The sequence below is a fragment of the Cyprinodon tularosa genome, unplaced genomic scaffold (genome assembly GCF_016077235.1).
Source record: "Cyprinodon tularosa strain WSP-4 unplaced genomic scaffold, ASM1607723v1 ctg393, whole genome shotgun sequence".
NCBI lineage: Eukaryota > Metazoa > Chordata > Actinopteri > Cyprinodontiformes > Cyprinodontidae > Cyprinodon > Cyprinodon tularosa.
Genome location: NW_024039111.1, coordinates 422360 through 444640, shown reverse-complemented (window position 1 = coordinate 444640; position 22281 = coordinate 422360). Strand labels below are relative to the sequence as shown.

General features: G+C 35.5%; 1 protein-coding gene across 1 annotated transcript; it reads right to left on the bottom strand.

Moving 5' to 3' along the window:
- Positions 1–1940: 1940 nt before the first annotated feature.
- Positions 1941–18800, bottom strand: LOC119791521. Its single transcript, XM_038297670.1, has 6 exons — positions 18758–18800; positions 18353–18670; positions 17326–17682; positions 2456–2581; positions 2221–2273; positions 1941–2115 (listed from the first exon to the last, which is right to left on the bottom strand). The coding sequence occupies exons 1-6, from the start codon at positions 18798–18800 to the stop codon at positions 2035–2037; spliced, it is 978 nt and encodes a 325-aa protein (XP_038153598.1). The 3' UTR covers positions 1941–2034.
- Between the last annotated feature and the right edge of the window lie 3481 nt (positions 18801–22281).

Genomic DNA, 22281 nt, shown 5'->3' with positions numbered 1-22281 from the left:
TATAGCGCCAAATTCACAACACATGTCATCTCAAGGCACTTTACAGTTCAACCAGATCATACAGTTAAATTGATACAAAGTTTTCTATCTAAGGAAAACCAGTTGATTGCATTGACTAATTGACTCAAATACAATCCCCCACACTAAGCATGCTTGTAGCGACAGTGGAGAGGAAAAACTCCCTTTTAACAGGAAGAAACCTCCAGCAGAACCAGGCTCAGTGTGAGCGGCCATCTGCCGAGGCCGACTGGGGTTCAAGGAGACAGAAGCAGAGATACAAAAAGCAGCTGTAAAAGGCGGCCCCGTCCAGGAAACACACAGACAGGCAGAAGAGCTCCAAGGCAGCTCCCATGCCAGAGGACGAAGAGAGCACATCCACTCAGTCACGGTCAGAGAAACAGGACCACACAGGAAAACAGGCCGATCTCCAACATCTATTAACAAGGGTGTTGATAGAAGCAGCACAGCTGATGTTTCTTTCCAGGATGATGTCACAGCCAAACAGGAACAGACGAGGCAAAGCTACTCTGAGGAAAAGCAGAGAGAGCAGAAGGTTAGAGATTGAACTAACAGATTCTGCAGAATAGGAGAACAGAGAGAGAATGAAGCAGAATGAGGAAATGGGGGTCCCTATGTCCTCCAAAAGTCTAAGCCTATAGCAGCATAACTATAGAGATAGCTCAGGATAACCTGAGCCACCCTAACTATAAGCTTTATCAAAAAGGAAAGTTTTAAGCCTAGCCTTAAAAGTAGACAGGGTGTCTGCCTCACGGACTAAAACTGGTAGTTGGTTCCACAGGAGAGGAGCCTGATAACTAAAAGATCTGCCTCCCATTCTACTTTTAGAAATTCTAGGAACTACTAGTAAACCTGCAGATTGAGAGCGAAGTGCTCTGTTAGGAACATAAGGAACAATCAGATCTTTGATATAAGATGGAGCTTGGCCATTTAAGGCTTTATATGTGAGAAGGAGGATTTTAAATTCTATTCTTGATTTAACAGGAAGCCAATGAAGAGAAGCCAGGATAGGCGAGATATGATCTCTCTTTTTAATTTTCATTAGAACTCTGGCTGCTACTTTGTAAAGTAGAACAACTCAAAGTTTCCAATATTTCGGGTTTAGAAAACTTTTTAGTAAACCCGCTTTGTAAAACGGACCCCAGGTGGCATCACCTCAGAAGCATATTTACACAGCAATTTGCACTCTGTGATACTTGAAAGACAGGAGGAAGTGTAATTTTTCCTGCCTCGCTCACTTTTTTCTGCAGATATGTGCAAACTAAGTGTGTCATGATCGCTGCGCCGGTAGTTAATCTGATTACTCTGATTAACCTGCTGTTCCCTCCCAGTTCTCTAATTACCATCTATATTATCCATCCTCTCCCTCTGCTATATATATGGTTTAGCTCATCTATCGGGGCCAGATCATTATTCATGTATTCTTTCTTTTGTTCATGTGTTCTCATTTTATTTGTGTATTCTTAGTTTATTCGTGTTATCTGTTGTCTTTGTGTCAGTTATTCACATTTGTTGAGTGATCACACTGAAAAATAGTCAACCCCCCCCCCCCCCCCCCCCCCTTCATAATTTTAACCTTTCAGAGTCAGTGAAATTGTCTGTTTATTTTTGTTCTTTAAAATTTCAAAGTGTACATTTTCTTTGTTCAACTTTTCTATGTTAGATTTTTCATTGTTTTAAATTATAGTGTTTAAATTTTCATGGTCTGGTTTTTTTAACTTCATGCTCTTTGTAGAGTTCCAGCATTGAAATATACATGTCCTATTCAATTTTCATAAGTTTCACCTCGTTAGAAAGCTTACTTTCAGGATCTGTAAATAACTGAAAACAGCACTGGATAGGCTTGGTTGCTACAGCCTGTGACATATATAACATTATTTTTCTAAAATTAACAATTTGTAAAAATAAAAAAAGCAACAAAAACAAAGCTTCAATAAGAAAAGGAGAAAGGCGTTGTTTTTTGGGAAAAAGTACAGATTTCGTCTCGACATTCATTCAAACTGATTTTTTTAATCTTCACTTTCCTCTTCTTTGTTCCTCTAGGTGTCTTTCCTTCAAGAAAATGTATCGCACAGTAGACCTGACCCTGTCCTCAGGCTGTAAAAAGAAATACATTTCATTTAAAATTATAGAAATTAAAGCCTTCAGTATCAAATTTACTGAAATAAAACATTTGTAATGTTTTTTCTAATTACTACCTACAATTTCATCTCTTTGTTGGTTGAACTTTTTCCTCTCTTCTTCAGAGGAACTTTCTGCACATTTAGAACAAACAGCAATATGTATTATTGATATAATTTTATTTAACGTGATTAATCACATGTCAGATGGCTCATATTTAAATGCAAAATATGAAGAGAGGTTGTTACTTTCTTCTATAAATACCAACATTTCAAGTAGAATAAAAATTGAATATTGTTCAGTCAATAACACTTACCTTTGATGATTTGACCTGCTAAGTCGCGACTTTGGCAACAGATCAAAATAATGTTTACAGTCAGAGAAAAGGTCATAATGATTATTGTGATCAGCAGAATCGGAATTTTATAAAGTGGTGTTTGACCTAGAAAAGAGAAAAAAGAAACATGAGCATCTCTAAACCTTTGAAATAGTAATTTACTATTGTGCATATTTATCAATGTGTGTACATTACCTTTTTCCTTTCTGATTACATGTCCTAATAAGATTTCTCCACATGTAGCCACAGCACACTAGTAAGTGCCAGGATCAGAGGAGCTGATGTTCTTGGGGAAGTTATAGATACATCTTTTTCGGGCGTTTGGACTTTTCTCACAGTTATCAGCTCTTTTACCATCAGTGTAGATGATATTTGGATAGGATCTGTTGGATCCAGCTTTGAACCAGAACATGCTGGGATCTTCTGAACAAGAATTGTTTTCTGACTCAGAGAGAACTGAACACTGCAGAGTCTCTGAGTCTTCTGGACGGGACGACTCTGAGGCTGTTGACTGCTGAACAACAGTGTAGCTGGATGTCTTCTTTAAGTTTCCTGAAATAATTATTGTAAGGTTATATTTTAAAACTAAGTTGTTCGATATATAAATGGTAATAGACAGATTCACAAGGAAAATAAATATTACTTCATAGTCTATCGATAGCAAAGTGTCCTCTTGGCTTAGCCTTTTCCAAGAGAGCAGGTAGCTGCCACAGTAGGGGCAGAAGAGCATTCTTGGGTTCAGAATCCAAAGTGAAGGTTTGTTTTAAACAAGAGATCTTATGGTCTCTCTGCATAACATAAGGATCCTGATCAATAAACACTAAAACCACATGTTTCTTTCAAAATTGTTAAATGCATGTTTGAGAGTTTTTTTTTTTTTTTTTTTTTTTTTTTTTTTACATCTCTAAGCAATAAAAAAATGATACTCGTTCCAAGTATTCATTTGATATTTGCATTTATTAAGAGTTGCATGAAAAATCAATCTTTTTTTCATCTCTCATAGTAAGAGCATATCAACAGGAATAAGACATTAACAAACAATGAATACATCAGAGGCACATATAATATTTTGCTATAGATCAGAGTAAACTAGTAAAACACTTTTAATCTGTTTATTAGTTGATTCAGATAAATTTGAAATTTTTAAGAAATGAATCCAATTTAAACGGTGCGATATAGCTTTAATATCCAATTGTAGTTTGAAATGTGAGGTGTTTTTTGGTTTCTTTCTAACATTTCAAAAGATTGCATACTGAGGTCTCACAATTACCTTTTACCATCAAATACGTCCCCATCCAAGTAGAGCCTGTCCAGTCTGTAATAGCACAGTGATACATTCCCTCGTCTTGTCCAACTGTCCTCAGAATGGTGAGGTTGCTTATTTTATCATCACATGTTAAACTGAATTTTGAAAAAGGAAATTCTGGGCTATAAGCGGGGTCTTGGTTTTTTCTCTGCATTACAATCATTTTTAGAGTATCTCCAGAAGTTTGCTTGTACCAGTGAAGCCATGATGTTGTTGTGAATTTCTCCATATTTGCACAGGTAAAAGTTACAGGTTCACCAATCTGAACAGTGACCACAGGAACTAAGGCATCTGGATTAAAGACAAAATAAAAGATTGGCATAGAATTTTTATATCAAGCTGAAAATGGTTTCACACTTTAAAACAAAATGTACTTACATCCTTGATGAAGAATAAAGAGTGTGATCCACAACAGAGTCATGATGACACTGACTAGATAAAGACATTTGATGCTTTAATAACAGGAGTAGGTGTGGCGATCCAGCTCTAAAGTGCATCTAACTGGTTTTTCTTTTTTCAGAAAAAAAAAAAGAGTGCCTCCTCCCACCTTAAGACCCTGTTTTGTTAGAAATCTTTCTTCTTGTTTTACAATTATCAATAGACTTTAGGCTAATAGTCATATTTTCTTTTGTCCTGACTTCAGTTCTTTGAACAAGAAGTTTTATATCAATGGCGTAAGGAAAATATTACGCACAAATATCTTTTCTAATAGTGCCACCAACAGGTTCTTTAGTAATATCAAAAAAGCATAAAGACTGCGAACCATAACAGAGTCATGATGACACTGACTTCATAAAGACACTTGATGCTTTAATAACAGGATTAGGTGTGGCGATCCAGCTCTAAAGTGCATCTAACTGGTTTCTCTTTTTTTTTTTTTTTCGGAAAAAAATGAAGTATGCCTTCTCCCACAATGAGACCATGTTTAACTAAATGTAACTTTGTCTTCCAATTATCAATTAATTTGAGCTAATATTAATGTTTTCTTTTGACTTGACCCAGTTCTTTGATCAAAAAGGTTTTACACCTATTGTGTGATTTAAAAAAAATAACCTAAGCACAGATATCTTTTCTGATAGCGCCACCAACAGGTTCTTCCATACTATAAGAAAACCCCAGAGGACTGATTTGAACTCTACCACAAATGGTGAGGTTTTCACATAAGCAGCTGCTAATGTTCGAAGAATGTGTGAAGTCTTAAATTCACAAAACACCAATTGCTTGTGGTTTCTTTTGTGACTCTTAGAGTCAGTGTAAGGGCAGAAATAGCACATAAAGATGACCAGAGCTCAATTACTCTTGGTCCTTACATAAGAAATCAGGCTTTATTTATATAGCCATTTTCAGCCAAAAGTAGCTTAGAGTGCTTATATAAATACATACAAATACACAGAAGGTCTTAACAAGTTTTAAGAGATACATAAAACTGAATGAAAAAGAAACTGTTTAAATTTCAATAGTTTATAAAATAAAATACAAACTTTTTAACCTTGTATGAAAAGAGCTTGAGGTGGCAGTAGTTCTACAGTGTACAGGAAATTTTATTGACATAGATTGTTGCAGCAACAAATCTGAAGGCTGCTTCTGAGTCTTTTTTAAGTCTTGAAATGGTGAGTACTGTGAATTTGAATCTGGTGATCTTCAAGTTGCTGATGGTTTGTAGCAGTGGCGGCTGGGTGACTTTTCTCAAGGGGGGGCTATACATTCAAAACAGACGTATCAAAAACCAATCAAACGTATACTAGTGCATGAATGCCAACCACAAAAAAACATTTAAAAAAACACTTTATAAAACAAAGCATAATTTCAAGTAAAGGTTTAACCAAGATTTAACCATGTACAAGTTTGAAATATTTCCCTACTAAGGCTTTGTGAAGGCAAATTTGGTTTTTGCATGTTCCAATATGATTTCACAAACCTATTTAAAAAATTGTTTCAGTTCAATAATGGATAATCATATTTTTCAATATATAAAAAAATATTTATATTCTGATAATGTGTTTATTTAAGAGCAACTATGGAAATTAACAAACAACTACAAAAAGTACACTATAATATATTTTTTTCCATTGGGAATTCCAGATTGTTCTTTGCCTGTTCTAAAAAGTGCTTCTGATCAGTCCTACCTGCCTTTATCCATGCTCGGACAGATCCTGACATTTGAAAAAGGAGGCAGGCATTCAAGGCATCAGAATAAAGCATTAGACTCGCTGCATGCAGTTAGCCAAAACTTGTAATTAAACCAGGTTCTGGAAAAAGGCAGAGTGCACCTTGTCCATTTGTCTTTGGACTGCTGACTAATATATAAGATATTTATTCATTCTGTCTTTTCAGAGTCATTTTTTTGTAAACCACTTTCAAATGTTTATGGCCTTTCTCAGAAATGAAATAAAGAGCACTACCTGCTGCCACAAAATGGCGCATTATCCTGCTGAAAGTAGCCATCAGAAGTTGGGTACATTGTGGTCATAAAGGGATGGACATGGTCAGCAACAATACTCAGGTAGGCTGTGGTGTTGCAACGATGCTCAATTGGTACCAAGGGGCCCAAAGAGTGCCAAGAAAATATTCCCCACACCATGACACCACCACCACCAGCCTGAACCGTTGATACAAGGCAGGATGGATCCATGCTTTCATGTTGTAGACGCCAAATTCTGACCCTACCATCCGAATGTCGCAGCAGAAATCAAGACTCATCAGACCAGGCAACGTTTTTCCAATCTTCTATTGTCCAATTTCGATGAGCTTGTGCAAATTGTAGCCTCAGTTTCCTGTTCTTAGCTGAAAGGAGTGGCATCCGGTGTGGTCTTCTGCTGCTGTAGCCCATCTGCCTCAAAGTTCGACGTACTGTGCATTCAGAGATGCTCTTCTGCCCACCTTGGTTTTAACGGGTGGTTATTTGAGTCACTGTTGCCCTTCTATCAGCTCGAACCAGTCTGGCCATTCTCCTCTGACCTCTGGCATCAACAAGGCATTTCCGCCCACAGAACTGCCGCTCACTGGATGTTTTTTCTTTTTTGGACCATTCTCTGTAAACCCTAGAGATGGTTGTGCATGAAAATCCCAGTAGATCAGCAGTTTCTGAAATACTCAGACCAGCCCTTCTGGCACCAACAATCATGCCACGTTCAAAGTCACTCAAATCACCTTTCTTCCCCATACTGATGCTCGGTTTGAACTGCAGGAGATTGTCTTGACCATGTCTACATGTCTAAATGCACTGAGTTGCCGCCATGTGATTGGCTGCTTAGAAATTAAGTGTTAACGACCAGTTGGACAGGTGTACCTAATAAAGTGGCCGTTGAGTGTATGTAACATTATTTTTCTAAAATTAACAATTTGTAAAAAATAGAAATTAAAAAAAGCAACTAAAACAAAGCTATAATAACACAAGGAGAAATGCGTTGTTTTTGGGAAAGAGTACAAATTTCATCTCGACATTCATTCAAACAGGTTTTTTTAATCTTCAATTTGCTCTTCTTTGTTCCTCCAGGCTTTTTTCCTTCAAAAAAATGTAACGCACGGTAGACCAAATCCTGTCCTCAGGCTGTTAAAAGAAATACATTTCATTTAAAATTATATAAATTAAAGCCTTCGGTATCAAATTTACTGAAATAATACATTTTTTATGTTTTTTCTAATCACTACCTACCATTTCATCTCTTTGTTGGTTGAACTTTTTCCTCTCTTCTTCTGAGGAACTTTCTGCACATTTAGAACAAACAGCAATATGTATTATTGATATAATTTTATTTTAAATAATTAATCACATGTCAGATGGCTCATATTTAAATGCAAAATATGAAGAGAGGTTGTTACTTTCTTCTATAAATACCAACATTTCAAGTAGAATAAAAATTGAATATTGTTCAGTCAATAACACTTACCTTTGATGATTTGACCTGCTAAGTCGTGACTTTGGCAACAGATCAAAATAATGTTTACAGTCAGAGAAAAGGTCATAATGATTATTGTGATCAGCAGAATCAGAATTTTATAAAGTGGTGTTTGACCTAGAAAAGAGAAAAAAGAAACATGAGCATCTCTAAGCCTTTGAAATAGTAATTTACTATTGTGCATATTTATCATTGTGTGTACATTACCTTTTTCCTTTCTGATTACATTTCCTAATAAGATTTCTCCACATGTAGCCACAGCACAGTAGTAAGTCCCAGGATCAGAGGAGCTGATGTTCTTGGGGAAGTTATAGATACATTTTTTTTCGGGTGTTTGGACTTTTCTCACAGTTATCAGCTCTTTTACTATCAGTGTAGATGATATTTGGATAGGATTTGTTGGATCCAGCTTTGAACCAGAACATGCTGAGATCTTCTGAACAAGAATTGTTTTCTGACTCAGAGAGAACTGAACAAAGCAGAGTCTCTGAATCTTCTGGACGTGACAATTCTGAGGCTGTTGACTGCTGAACAACAGTGTAGCTGGATGTCTTCTTTGAGTTTCCTGAAATAATAAAAAGGTTATATTTCAAAGCTAAGTTGTTCAATATATAAAATGTAATAGACAGATTCACAAGGAAAAGTAATATTACATAGTTCCTCAATAGTAAAACTGTCCTCTGTGCTTAGCCTTTACTTCAGAGAGAGCAGGTAGCTGCCACAGTAGGGGCAGAAGAGCATCCTTGGGTTCAGAATCAAGGTTTTGTTTTAAACCAGAGATTTTATGGTCTGTCTACATAACATAAGGATCCTGATCTATAAACATTAAAACCTCTTGCCTCTTTACAAAGTGTAAAATGTATGACTGGGTCTTTTTTTTTTATTAGCATCTTTGAAACTGAAGCAGTTGAAATGATACTTGTTCAAAGTAATTTAATATTTGCATTTATTAGAATTTGCATGAATAATGAATCTTTTTTGCATCTCTCATAGTAAGAGCATATGAACAGGTATAAGACATTAAAAACAATGAATACATCAGAGGCACATATAATAGTTTGCCATTGACCAGTGTAAACTAGTAAAACACTTTTAATCTGTTTAATAGATGATTCAGATGAAATTTTACATCCTTTAAAAACTTGTTAAATCCAATTTAAACTGTGCAATATAGGTGTAATATCAGATTGTATTTTGAAATTTGAGAATGTTTCTTTCTTCAGTTAGAAAGATTTAAAAGCATTGTAATACTGAGATCTTACATTACCTTTTACCATCAAATACGTCCCCATCCAAGTAGACTCTCCCCAGTCTGTAAGAGCACAGTGATACATTCCCTCGTCTTGTTGAACTGTCTTCAGAATTGTGAGGTTAATTATTTTACCATCATTTGTAAATTTGAATCTTGAAGAAGGAAATTCTGGGCTATAATTGGGATTTAGTTTGTTTATATCCTTTACAATCATTTTCAGAGTATCTCCAGAAGTTTGCTTGTACCAGTGAATCCATGCTCTGGACTCCATATTTGCACAGGTAAAGGTTACAGGTTCGCCAAGCTGAACAGTGACCACAGGAACTAAGGCATCTGGGTAAAAGATAAAATCAATGATCCAAATGAAATGTTAATGCCAAACTTCAAATAGTTTTACACTTTAAAACAAAATGTACTTACATCCTTGATGGAGAATAAAGACTGTGATCCATAACAGAGTCATCATGACACTGACTAGATAAAGACCCTTGATGCTTTAATAACAGGAGTAGGTGTGGCGATCCAGCTCTAAAGTGCATCTAACTGGTTTTTCTTTTTTCAGAAAAAAAAGATTGCCTCCTCCCACCTTAAGACCCCGTTTTGTTAGAAATCTTTCTTCTTATTTTACAATTATCAATAGACTTTAGGCTAATAGTCATATTTTTTTTGTCCTGCTTCAATTCTTTGATCAAGAAGTTTAACATCAATGGCATAAAGAAAATATTACGCACAAATATCTTTTCTAATAGTGCCACCAACAGGTTCTTTAGTAATATCAAAAAAGCATAAAGACTGCAATGCATAACAAAGTCATGATGACACTGAGTTCATAAAGACACTTGATGCTTTAATAACAGGATTAGGTGTGGCGATCCAGCTCTTAAGTGCATCTAACTGGTTTCTCTTCTTTTTTTTTTTTTTTTTAGAAAAAAACTAAGTGTGCCTTCTCCCACAATGAGACCATGTTTAACTAAATGTATCTCTGTCTTCCAATTATCAATTAATTTAAAACTAACATTCATGTTTTCTTTTGACTTGACCCAATTCTTTGATCAACAAGGTTTTACACCTATTGTGTGATAAAAAAAAAAAAAAACCTAAGCACAGATATCTTTTCTGATAGCGCCACCAACAGGTTCTTCCATAATATAAAAAAAACCTAGAGGACTGATTTGAACTCTGCCACAAATGGTTAGGTTTTCACATAAGCAGCTGCTAATGTTCGAAGAATGTGTGAAGTCTTAAATTCACAAAACACCAATTGCTTGTGGTTTCTTTTGTGACTCTTAGAGTCGGTGTAAGGGCAGAAATAGCACATAAAGATGACCAGAGGTCAATTACTCTAGGTCCTTAGATAAGGAATCAGGCTTTATTTATATAGCTTATCAGCCAAAAGTAGCTGAGAGTGCTTATATAAATACATACAAATACACAGAAGGTCTTAACAAGTTTTAAGAGATACATTAAACTGAATAACAAAAAAAAAAACAGTTTAAATTTCAATAGTTCATAAAATAAAATAAAAACTTTTTAACCTTGTATGAAAATAGCTTGAGGTGGCAGTAGTTCTACAGTGTACAGGAAATTTTATTTACATAGATTGTTGCAGCAACAAATCTGAAGGCTGCTTCCGAGTCTTTTTTAAGTCTTGAAATGGTGAGTACTGTGAATTTGAATCTGGTGATCTTCAAGTTACTGATGGTTTGTAGCAGTGGCGGCTGGGTGACTTTTCTCAAGGGGGGCTATACATCCAAAACAGATGTATCAAAAACCAATCAAACGTGTACTAAGTTCTAACACTAGTATATTTATATGAATGCCAACCACAAAAAACATTATAAAAATACTTTATAAAACAAAGCATAATTTCATGTACAGGTTTAACCAAGATTTAACCATGTACAAGTTTTAAATATTTCTCTACTAAGGCTTTGTGAAGGCAAATCTGTGTTTTGCATGTTCCAATTTTATTTCACAAACCTATTAAAAAAATTGTTTCAGTTCAATAATGGATAATCATATTTTTCAATTTATAAAAAATATTTATATTCTGATAATGTGTTTATTTAAGAGCAACTATGGAAATTAACAAAAAACTAGGAAAAGTACACTATAATATTTATTTTTTTTCCATGGAAATTCCAGATTGTTCTTTGCCTGTTCTAAAAAGTCCTTCTGATCAGTCCTACCTGCCTTTATCCATGCTCGGACAGATCCTGTTATTTGAAAAAGGAGGCAGGCAGTCAAGGCATCAGAATAAAGCATTAGACTCGCTGCATGCATACTGCAGAGGAGCTGCTGAGCATGTACAACTTTTAATGAGAGTCAATGGCCAAAGATTTTTGCAACCTAGGGCGTAAATACGTCACCAATCCGACGATGATTTACTAATCATTAAAGATTAAGTATTTGTCTTGCACATCAAAAAAATATATCTTTATATTTCTTAATTTTTTTATAATTAGATTTTTGTTTTTTTTATGTCTTATTTAAGGTCATCCAGTGGGTGGGGCAGCGCCCTAGCTCCCTCTATTAGCCAGCCGCCACTGGTTTGTGGCAGCGGAGAAGTCCAAAGAAGTAATGAGTGCTCTGACCAGTGACTTAGACTTAGACAACTTTTATTGTCATTTTGGTACATAGAGTATATGCAAAACGAAATTTCAATTTGTACAGCTTTCAAGACATTTCCATTTCTTAAAGTGCAGCAGTGATCAAATGTAAACATTGTAGGAGAAAAAACATAATGCAAAAAAAACACATTGATTTGGACAGTTGGATGCAGTCTGTGACATGATTTAGAGCTTTTTTCGACATAGTGAGTGATTGCCTTGTAAAAAATTTATGAGATTTTAAGCTCAATACTATGAGGAAAATGTAGTCAGTGTAAAACCTCAGAAATGGACTGATATACTGGTCTCTTCTTTTTTATAAGAACCCCAGCTACTACAATTTGAAGAAGTTGATACTTTAAGATGTTTATTGCCCTCCCCGGTAGGGGTGGAAAATATCTTATTTAATCAGATCTAATTTCGGCTGTTGTATATTGTTTATGAACACACGCCCTACTAGCAATAAATGAAAGTGTGATTTGAGCTCTAATCATGGTCAAACAGGTAATTCTGCACATACATGGAATAAATTCACCACAACTTCTGTTCAAAATATAAGAGTTTATTAAGAAAAATCATTCAGCTCCAAGTCAAACATATTTCAGTTTAACACTCTTAATTAAAACTAGTGCAACTAAACTAAACTAAACAACTATGTACAAAGAGGAAGGGGAACATGGTTGAAAACCATATTACAGTTTAAGATGGATTTTGAGTTTGAGAACCAAAGTTTATCAGGAAGAATTTGGGATATGATCGAATTAGCTTTTCATTCATTTAGAAAAATTGGAATGTTTTCAGACCAATTCACAATGCAAATCTATGAGGTGAATAAAACATTATTTGGCCAAATAATATTTTATTGAATGATTTGCTTAATCAAGAACCAATAACCTTTCGTCAAATGATTCTTTACCCTTTTTGAAATAGCTAGCAGCGAATAGACATCAGGATTCCACTAAATGACTCTTGGTCATTCTTGGTAATGGAAATGTAATGAGCATATGAGGAACACATGAAATCTACTGTTATATCAGTGTTTAACTATTACTGAATAAAGCTTGTCCAAGCTTCAGCAACAGCTCAACACACATGCGTAGCATGCAGTCCATCCTGATAGCTTTGTCTTTCCTCATCAGTAAACACATGATATGATTGATATGAACATCATCAAAAGACATATTGTGTGTTCTGTCCCTAATTATGCCAGACCTGCAAACCTTTTTTTCTATGTCCATTGAAAAGGCTGAGTTCCATCCAGCTGCAGCTCAGCAGTCAGTGCAGCAACCAGGGGTTATTTGCCTCAGTGGTACACAGCATGGTTTCTTTGTCTCAGTCGTTCATCAAGGCAGTCCTTCTCTCCAGTCTGGCTCTATAAGTTCTGAAACTCAAGAGAAATGTGTTACAAAAGGTCTGTTTTGCAGCAGTTTGGTTTTAAAAGGTTCTGACTTATCTTTGAGGATTGTGGAGATCTGGGTCTTTCCGCTCCGGCAGGATCTCCAACTTGCTGGAGATGGACCCCAGCTTCATGGTCAAGGGAGAGGAGGCAAAAGAGCACAGGAGGCAAAAAGAGGAAGAATTCTGTGTGCTCTGTGGTTTTGTCTGTCCTCACACAGAGGGGGGTGTTTGTTGGTAACACCTCTGTGACTTGCCATGTGACTAAGCCTGTGGAGGCCTTGGCTGAAACGGGGGGGCTGCAGAAGTCCCCCAGCTGTTATTCACCAAAGTTATGTGTTTTCCTCTGGTCATCCTGTCAAGATTAAACATGGACACTGGTTCCCAGTGTCCAAAAACCATGATCATGGCATATGGCGCAACATAATTGAATTCATAATCATCCCAACATTTCTATTCATGTCAGAGGTCTGTAGGCAAACAAACAGAAGATGGACACTGATTTTTTAATCGATGCTCTTGTGGTCCAGAAACTAAAACTTCTGTTTTATCTTTATTCAACTGAAGAAAATGTTTTATCCTGTGAAGAGTGTTAAAGAAATAATAACTTAATTAGAGGAGAAACCAAGTGTAAATTATAGAATAAATAAAGATTCTGGCTGAGAGAAAAACAATGAGTTAAGTCTAAACATTTAAAAATGACATAGGCAAGCAAAATTAACGAGAAAACAACTGGCATTGATAACACAAACCGAGGTAAAATGCAAAACTCTCAATACTAAAAATACCTGAATATGACAAGACCCTAAAGTCGAAGCTGAAAACAAACAATGGAGTGAACGGATATAGCATAACAGAAAAAAAAAACAATTCAAATAATATGCTAAAGAATAAAATACTGGAAAACAGGAACTCAAAGGAAACCAAAACCAGAGTCTTGAGGCTCATGACACGTATTCTTCAGGGCCTGTTGAAATAATGTAGAGAAAAGTGATATCATTTTAAAGTTATTTATTTCAAGCAATAAATAGAAAAAAAAGAAGAAATTAACAGACAGTATTCATATAATCCAGTGGAAAGTGAACCATCAATTTTTACAAAACCGAGCACAATAATTGTTGGTAGATTTGTAAATTATATTTAAGATTAAGCTCCATCTTGCATTTCTCGATTCATGATTAAGTATTCCAAGTTTAGGTTTATATATTTTAGGTTTAGCTTGGAAATTACTTTTGTGCCACCAGCATTCACCTTTTCAACATTATTTTATTTATTTTTTCTGACTGACTAAAATTTTCTCCAAGGTGGGATATGTCTTCTTTGTAGTTGACATGATGTAAATAAATTTAATATATTGAGACATGTCTATTCTCAAACATGTCTTTATTACTTTTGTTAAAAAAAAGACCTATTATTTTTGACAATTAAAAAAAACAAATTTGAGTGTGGGCTGTGTTTTACTCACCCGGTTTTAATTTATGTCAGGTTTCTGTTTTTGTTATGTTTTTCTTTTGAGTATCCAGTTTTGCTTGTTTTCTAGTTTTAGTGGGTTAATTCATGTTTTGGGACTGTGGGAGGAAGCCAAGCATCGTTGGACAACATGCAGTAATTTATAAATCTTTAAAATCAGGTTGGATCCAGAATAGCCAGCAGGTGGGCCGTGTCCGGACCCCGGTCCGCTAATTTGTGACCTCTGGTCTATAGTTCAAATGCTACACTCTAATTTAACTAAAATAAGGTCACATCTGAGGGGTTTACTGTTTATAAAACAATGAACCATGAGACTGTTTTATCCATGTTACTTATTGCCGACTGTTTTCTAAGAACCTATGCTGCCACCTATTTTATGTTATTAATGGTTTCCCTTTTGTGAGTTACTGTGATGTTATCTCATGATCTTATGGTCTGTGAAATATATACTGGAACGATGATAAGGCATACGCTCCTGAAATGCAGATGTCAGATCCTCTTCATCATCGTCCCAGGACTACTGTATTTGTGATTTCGATCTTCTAACTTTCCTGCAAGAACTGTTTCTTTTGAGGATTGTGTTATTTGCATTATTTTCTTTTTTAATTGTTTCATTTTGTATATGTTCTTCCAATTCTGCTGATTTAGCAGACAGGCTTAATGAGTTCCTTATGAAGTTAACTTGGTTCCTCTTTATGATTTCCAATGTAACGTCCTGCCATCATTACAAATTTCATACAGGGAGGAGTGTTGTGGAAAATTTCATTTTATGTAGGACTCCAGGCCCGTCCATCTTTTATATTTTCTAAGACTCCATTTTTGGTTTTTTTTAAGCATGTCTGAATTGCATGTTTCACTTAAAAATGTTTAACATTTCATAAAATGTCTTTTTAACAAAATTTCCATCTCCGCTATGCCTTCCAAATGCAAAATTCTGGAAAGTTGACAAAAGAGAGAGACACATTTGCTCCTGCAGGGGAGGGACATTTCACTTAAGGACAAATCCTGAACATTGATTGGTCTGTTGCGGATGAGCCCCCCAGATTGATTAACTGGTAACATTATGCCAATTAACTATTTAGACAGACACCAAAAACACGCAAAGATAAAAAATATTTAAAGTTTTAAAGTTAAATTAGTTGTTGTGTTTTACTTTTAAATTTGTGTTTTATTTCTTTTGGACATCTAAAACATGTTTCCCTGAGAAATGCACATATGTCACACCCATCCCTCCATCCTTCCATCCACCTCTAAGGGAGAGCCCAGGCACACTATGGAGAAAACTAATTTCATCCGCTTGTATCCAGGATCTCGTTCTTTTGGTCATGACCCAAAGCTCATGACAATAGATGAGGGTAGGAATATAGATCGACCAGTAAATCAGGAGCTTTGCTACATATGTCACACAAATTTTGTAATTCAGTGCTGTAAATGGCCTTTACATTGAAAACAGTGCATCTAGTTCAAGTACGAAGGAGTATTAAGGCCAGGCTAGAAGTAGTTTTTTTTTAAGTAGAGAATAAAGTAATAACATTACAAGAATTAAGTCATAAAATTACAAGAATAAAGTCGCAACAATATTGGTCATTATGAGAATTAAGTAACATTAGGAGAATAAAGTTTTAATATTACAAGAATGAAGTGTATTATATGACAACTCTTACAAGAAACACTGTCTTCCCTTAAATGTGGAATATCGAGCATAATGTGAAGTTATACTACACCGGCATCAAATTGGGCAGTATGTCAAAGTTGACTCAGGTTGCTGTCTGGTCGGCCGTTACATGCTGGTCTGAACTCGAAGCTTTCTTTCTGAAACAGGTTGTGGTATGATAACTTCATTCACGCTATTTTCAACTTTATTCTCATAGTTTATTTTCATAATGTTATGACTTTATAATAATATATTATAATAACTTGACTTTATTCTCAAAATAAAATAATTTCTTGAACCTAACACTCGGTCGCACTTCCAGTGTCAATTTAAAGAATCTTCAAAGTTTGCTTTCTCCTTATTGCTCGGAGAGTGCCAATATTCATATTTTCTTCAATTTTCATTTGTTTTACATTACTTGAAAACTTAGACTCCATTCCTTTAGGATCTGTCAATAACTGCAAATTGCCCTGGATAGACTTGGATGTGGTTTTTGCAATGGCCTCTCACATATGAATCATTATTTAAAAATAAAAAATGAAAAAATAAAAAGGGAAAGACTACTTTTTTGAAACATTGCAGATTTCCTCTCAACATTAATTCAAACTGATGGTCTGACTTCTGAATACACAATTTCTTTAGTCTTCATTTCCATCTTCTTTGTTCCTCTTGGTTTCTTCCTTCCAGAAAAATGTAATGCAGAGTAGACCAGATCCTGCTCATCATCACGCTGTTAAGAGAAATGCATTCAATGTAAAGTTAAAGAAAGAGTATCAAACTTACTCAAATACATTTTTTGGGATTTTTTTTTATCACTACCCACAATTTCATCTCTTTGGTGGTTCACGTTGTTGCGTTTTGCTACAGAGGGTCTTTCTGTGGAACAAAGAGCAACATGCATTATTGATAACATTTTATTTCAATGATCTCTCACATGTCAGATGGCTAATATTTAAAGCATTACATAAACTCAGGTTGTTACTTTCTTCTATAGATCTTGAGTTTTAAGTAGAATACAAAGTTAATATTGATTGGTTAATAATACTTACCTTTAACTATTTGACATGGCAAGGCTTGAGTTCGATAAAAGATCAAAATTATATGTACGATCACAGAAACAGCTAAAAAGATTATTGTGATCAGCACAATCGTATTTTTGTAACATAATGTTTGACCTAGAAAAGAGAAAAAAGAAACATGAGCATCTCTAAGCCTTTGAATAATCATTTATTATTGTGCATATTTCTCAATGTGTTTATATTACCTCCTTCCTTTCTGATTACATTTCCTAATAAGATTTCTCCACATGTAGCCACAGCACAGTAGTAAGTCCCAGGATCAGAGGAGCTGATGTTCTTGGGGAAGTTATAGATACATTTTGTTCGGGTGTTTGGACTTTTCTCACAGTTATCAGCTCTTTTACTATCAGTGTAGATGATATTTGGATAGGATCTGTTGGATCCAGCTTTGAACCAGAACATGCTGAGATCTTCTGAACATGAATTGTTCTTTGACTCAGAGAGAACTGAACACTGCAGAGTCTCTGAGTCTTCTGGACCGGACGACTCTGAGGCTGTTGACTGCTGAACAACAGTGTAGCCAGATGTCTTCTTTGAGTTTCCTGAAATAATTATTATAAGGTTACATTTCAAAACTACGTTGTTCAATATATAAAATGTAATAGACAGATTCACAAGGAAAAGAAATACAGTGTGCTTAGCCTTTTCCCAAGAGAGCAGGTAGCTGCCACAGTAGGGGCAGAAGAGCATTCTTGGGTTCAGGATCAAGAGAGAGGTTTGTTTTAAACCAGAGATCTTATGGTCTCTCTACATAACATAAGGATTCTGATCTATAAACCACTTGCCTCTTTACAAAGTGTACGGGTCTTTTTTTTTTTTTTTTTTTTTTTAACATCTATGAAACTGAAGCAGTGAAAATTACACTTTTTCCAAGGAATTTAATATTTGCATGTATTAACGCTTGCATGAATAATATTTTTTGCATTTCTCATAGTAAGAGCATGTCAACAGGAATAAGACATTAAAAACAATGAATAAATCAGAGGCACATATAATATTTTGCTATAGACCAGTGTAAACTAGTAAAACACTTTTAATCTGTTTAATAGCTGATTCAGATGAAATTTTCCATCCTTTAAAAACTTGTTAAATCCAATTTAAACTGTGCAATATAGGTGTAATATAAGATTGTAGTTTGAAATTTCAGGAGGAATATTGTTTCTTTAGAGATAAAAGATTTCAAAGCATTGCAATACTGAGGTCTCACATTACCTTTTACCATCAAATATGTCCCCATCCAAGTAAACTCTACATAGTCTAAAAGAGCACAGTGATATATTCCCTCGTCTTGTCCAACTGTCCTCAGAATTGTGAGGTTGCTTATTTTATCATCATTTGTAACTTTGAATCTTGAAGAAGGAAATTCTGGGCTATAATTGGGATCCATGGTTTTTCTCTGCTTTACAATCATTTTCAGATTATCTCCAGAAGTTTGCTTGTACCACTGAATCCATGCTCTGGATTCCATATTTGCACAGGTAAAAGTTACAGGTTCGCCAAGCTGAACAGTGACTACAGGAACTAAGGCATCTGGGTTAGAGATAAAATCAATTATCCAAATTAAATGTTAATGTTAAACTTGAAATAATTTCACACTTTAAAACAAAATGTACTTACATCCTTGATGAAGAATAAGGACTGTGATCCATAACAGACACATGATGGCACTGACTAGATAAAGACACTTGATGTTTTAACAACAGGAGTAGGTGTGGCAATCCAGATCTAAAGTGCATCTAACTGGTTTCTCTCTTTTCAGAAAAAAAATGCCTCCTCCCACCTTAAGACCCTGTTTTGTTAGAAATCTTTCTTCTTATTTTACAATTTATCTTTCAATTATCAATTATTTCAAGGACAAAATTCATGTTTTCATTTGACCTGACCTATTTCTTTGATCAAGAAACAATACTTAGCACAGATATCTTTTCTGATAGCGCCACTAACAGGTTCTTCAGTAATATTTAAAAAAAAAAAAACAAGGGACTAATTTGAACTCTACCACAAATGTTCAGGATTCCATACCATAAGCAGCTGCTAATGTTTGACGAATGTGTGAAGTATGTACTGGGTGGAACACAGTTAATTTTATTTCCAAAAATAACACATAAAGATTATTATATAGGCAGATAGGTAAGGACTCCACCTTTATTTATATAGCCATTTTTATCCAAAAGTAGCTAAGAGTGGTTGTACAATAAATGCATACAAATAAATAGAAGTTCTTAACAAGTTATAAGAGATACATAAAAGTGAATTAAAAATAAGCAGTTTAAATTACGGTGACCATATTTTCATTTGGGAAAACCAGGACACCTTGTAGCGCGCGGGGGGGGGGGGGGGGGGGGGGGGGGGGATATTAAAACAACAAATGTCTCATCATCGGGATTTGCTCCGTGATCAGAGGAAATGTTACTTGGCGCAGAACAGTTGTGAAAATTTGAAGTTCAGTTTAATATAATAATACAACTCTGTGAATAGTTCCGTCTGAAATGAATGAAAATAGTTATTTTAATGGTTATTGAGTCAGATAATAATGACTGAATAATGTTTGGTTTATCTAAAGGTTTTAATCTGTTACTGTGTAAATGAGTTTGGCTGTAATTTAAGGACAGATTCTAATAGATCTGCAGAGTGGGAACTATAAATCTGATAGGATTTAAATTTTTTTATTGTTGTTTTGTACAATATGCTTAACTAAGTATTTTTTGTTGTTGAATATTAGAGATTTTGCAGATATATTTTGTAGATACATTGTTTAGATTTACTTATATATTTCTACCCCTTTTATAGAATAGAATAGAAAATCCCTTTATTGTCCCACAATGGGCAAATTTACAGCAGCAAAAAGATTATTGAAAATGGTCATACAAATGAGGACCTTATAGAAATATAATAGGGAAACATAATAGGGAAGAGTTAAAATATAAAAAATAAAATTCTGTAAAGTGTTTTAACAATATAAAACTGGAGAATAAATAACCAATATGCAGATATGGACATTTTTACAGTAATGGATATTTGAAAATAGCAGCAACATCAGAGATGTGCAGAATGACAGCAGCAGGTTATTTAACTGACTAAGGTTTCTATCATTACATTTGATTTGATTTGTTCCTGCTCCCGGTGGATGGAACCTTTATTCCACTCTGGATTCTTGTGAGTGTAGTCTTTGTTCGCTTTAACTTTTTAAAAAATAAATAAATAAACAAACAGTTTTGAAAACCTCGGTATTCATTCTTTTCCTGCTTTGTGTGTCAACTTTCACGGTTGCTAAGCAACAGAGCATACGGCGGTAAAACCCGCTGAAGGGAGGACCTGTTCGAATTTACAGCCAAAACTCTTCCGGCCTCCTTATTTTCAAGGACTTGGAAGGATCCAGTCTAGGTAGACCGCATCCTTGGAGGATGCAGCCCAGGTTTTCGAACAGAGCCTCTGATTAAGAACAGGGCTGCCCGCACTGACGCGGCTCAGGGATTACGTCACACGGAGCGTCGTGCGCAGTGAAATCAGGACATTTCCTCACTTTCTAAAAAAAAAACCGGGACGCCCGGGACAGGACGTGAAATACGGATATGTCCCGGGAAATACGGACGTTTGGTCACCCTAGTTTAAATTACATTAGTTCATAAAACAAATCGTTTTAACCTTGTATGAAAAGAGCTTTGGGTGGCGACAATTCTACAGTATACAGGAAGCTTTATTTGGATTGTTGCTGCAACAAATCAGAAGGCTGCTTCAGTGTCTTTTATGAGTCTTGAAATTGTGAGTACTGTGAGTTTGGCTCTGACTAGTGAGTGCCTTGAAAAGACCTTAGAACTGGACAGATGTGCTGGTCTGTTCTTTTTATAAGAACTAGCTACTATAGTTTTAAGAAGTTGGACCTGTCTGATTCTCAGGGTCGGATCTATCAAAGGTTTGCGTGTATAAAAACGTGAGCTATTTCACTGCGCACGCTAAAAAATGTACAAACTGATCTATCAACAGCGTGCTAAAAGGATTTGGTCTTTAAAACGTGCTAAATAGCGCCTCTTATCCATTTAGTACTTTTTCTGCAATGAATATGCAATATGGGGCGTTTACACGCAAAAGTGCGTCTTGTGGGAGGAGAACATGTAAATATATAAATTTAGCACTCGCAAAGTGATTTATCAAACCTAAAAACAATTTTGCTAAAGGTATCTGACTCTATATTTAACACGTTTCAAAAGAAGGTGTAAATGGCCTGTATGTGTAATTGCGCACACATGGCAGCGGTTATTGTCGCAAGAAGGAGACATGGAAATGAAGCAAGGAGACGCAGAGAACGCATTTTTTCACTCTGTGTGAATATTTTTGCAATGAAGGAGGAAACGATCATCAAAACATATCGTTTATCCAGCATTGCCATTTTGGAGCTTTTGGGGGAACTCCAAATGGATTTGGAGCCAGCCACAAGGAGGACCCACGCAATACCAGATATCAAAAAACTCCTTGCAACATTGCACTTTTTTGCATCTGGGTCATTCCAGTGTACGGTTGCAGCGAGAGCTGGGATCTCCCAATCTCAGAAGTGCTGTCCGACCGGGTCGGGGTTCTCCCCCTGCGCCTGTGGAGCAACACGCCAATGCTGCGGGGATGCGTACGCGCAGTAATCTCATCCACAGTCACTTCTTGTGAGCCATTTGGTATGTGCATTTTTCTACAGGCCAATACAAAACACCTGTTTTTTTTTTTTTTTTTTTTTTTTTTTTTTTTTACTGCAGTGAAGTAGAAATTCAGCCACATACCACCTTAGGGAATAAAGGTTGCCAAAGTTTTTTCTTTACATCTTACTTTACAGTAAGATGTAAAGTTACAGTTACGCAATGACTCTTGTTAAATCACCCGCAAACCATGGTTCAGCCCCTTGCGCAAAATTCCAGTTTGCGAACGCAAATTACTGCACGCAAAGTTGGATCCTGATAAATCCGGCCCTCAGTCTGATGATAAAAAAGTATGAACTAATTTTTTTCAGGATCCTGACATCTGTTGTCTAACTCTAGCGAAAACATTTAAATAATAAATTGAATCTAGTTATCATGATTTATATCTGAATCAATGATCATCCCAAGGTTTCTACCCATATCAGAGGTCTGCAGGAAAACAGACATAAGATGGGCACT

Bases quoted from the DNA above. Each gene is read 5' to 3' on its own strand.
- LOC119791521 (XM_038297670.1), bottom strand. From the start codon at position 18,800: ATGTGTCTGTTATGGATCACAGTCCTTATTCTTCATCAAGGAT. The intron at 18,671-18,757 runs GTAAGTACATTT...TCTCTAACCCAG, and splicing joins CCTTATTCTTCATCAAGGAT to ATGCCTTAGTTCCTGTAGTC. The intron at 2,116-2,220 runs GTAGGTAGTAAT...TTCTTTTTACAG, and splicing joins ACCAACAAAGAGATGAAATT to CCTGAGGACAGGGTCAGGTC.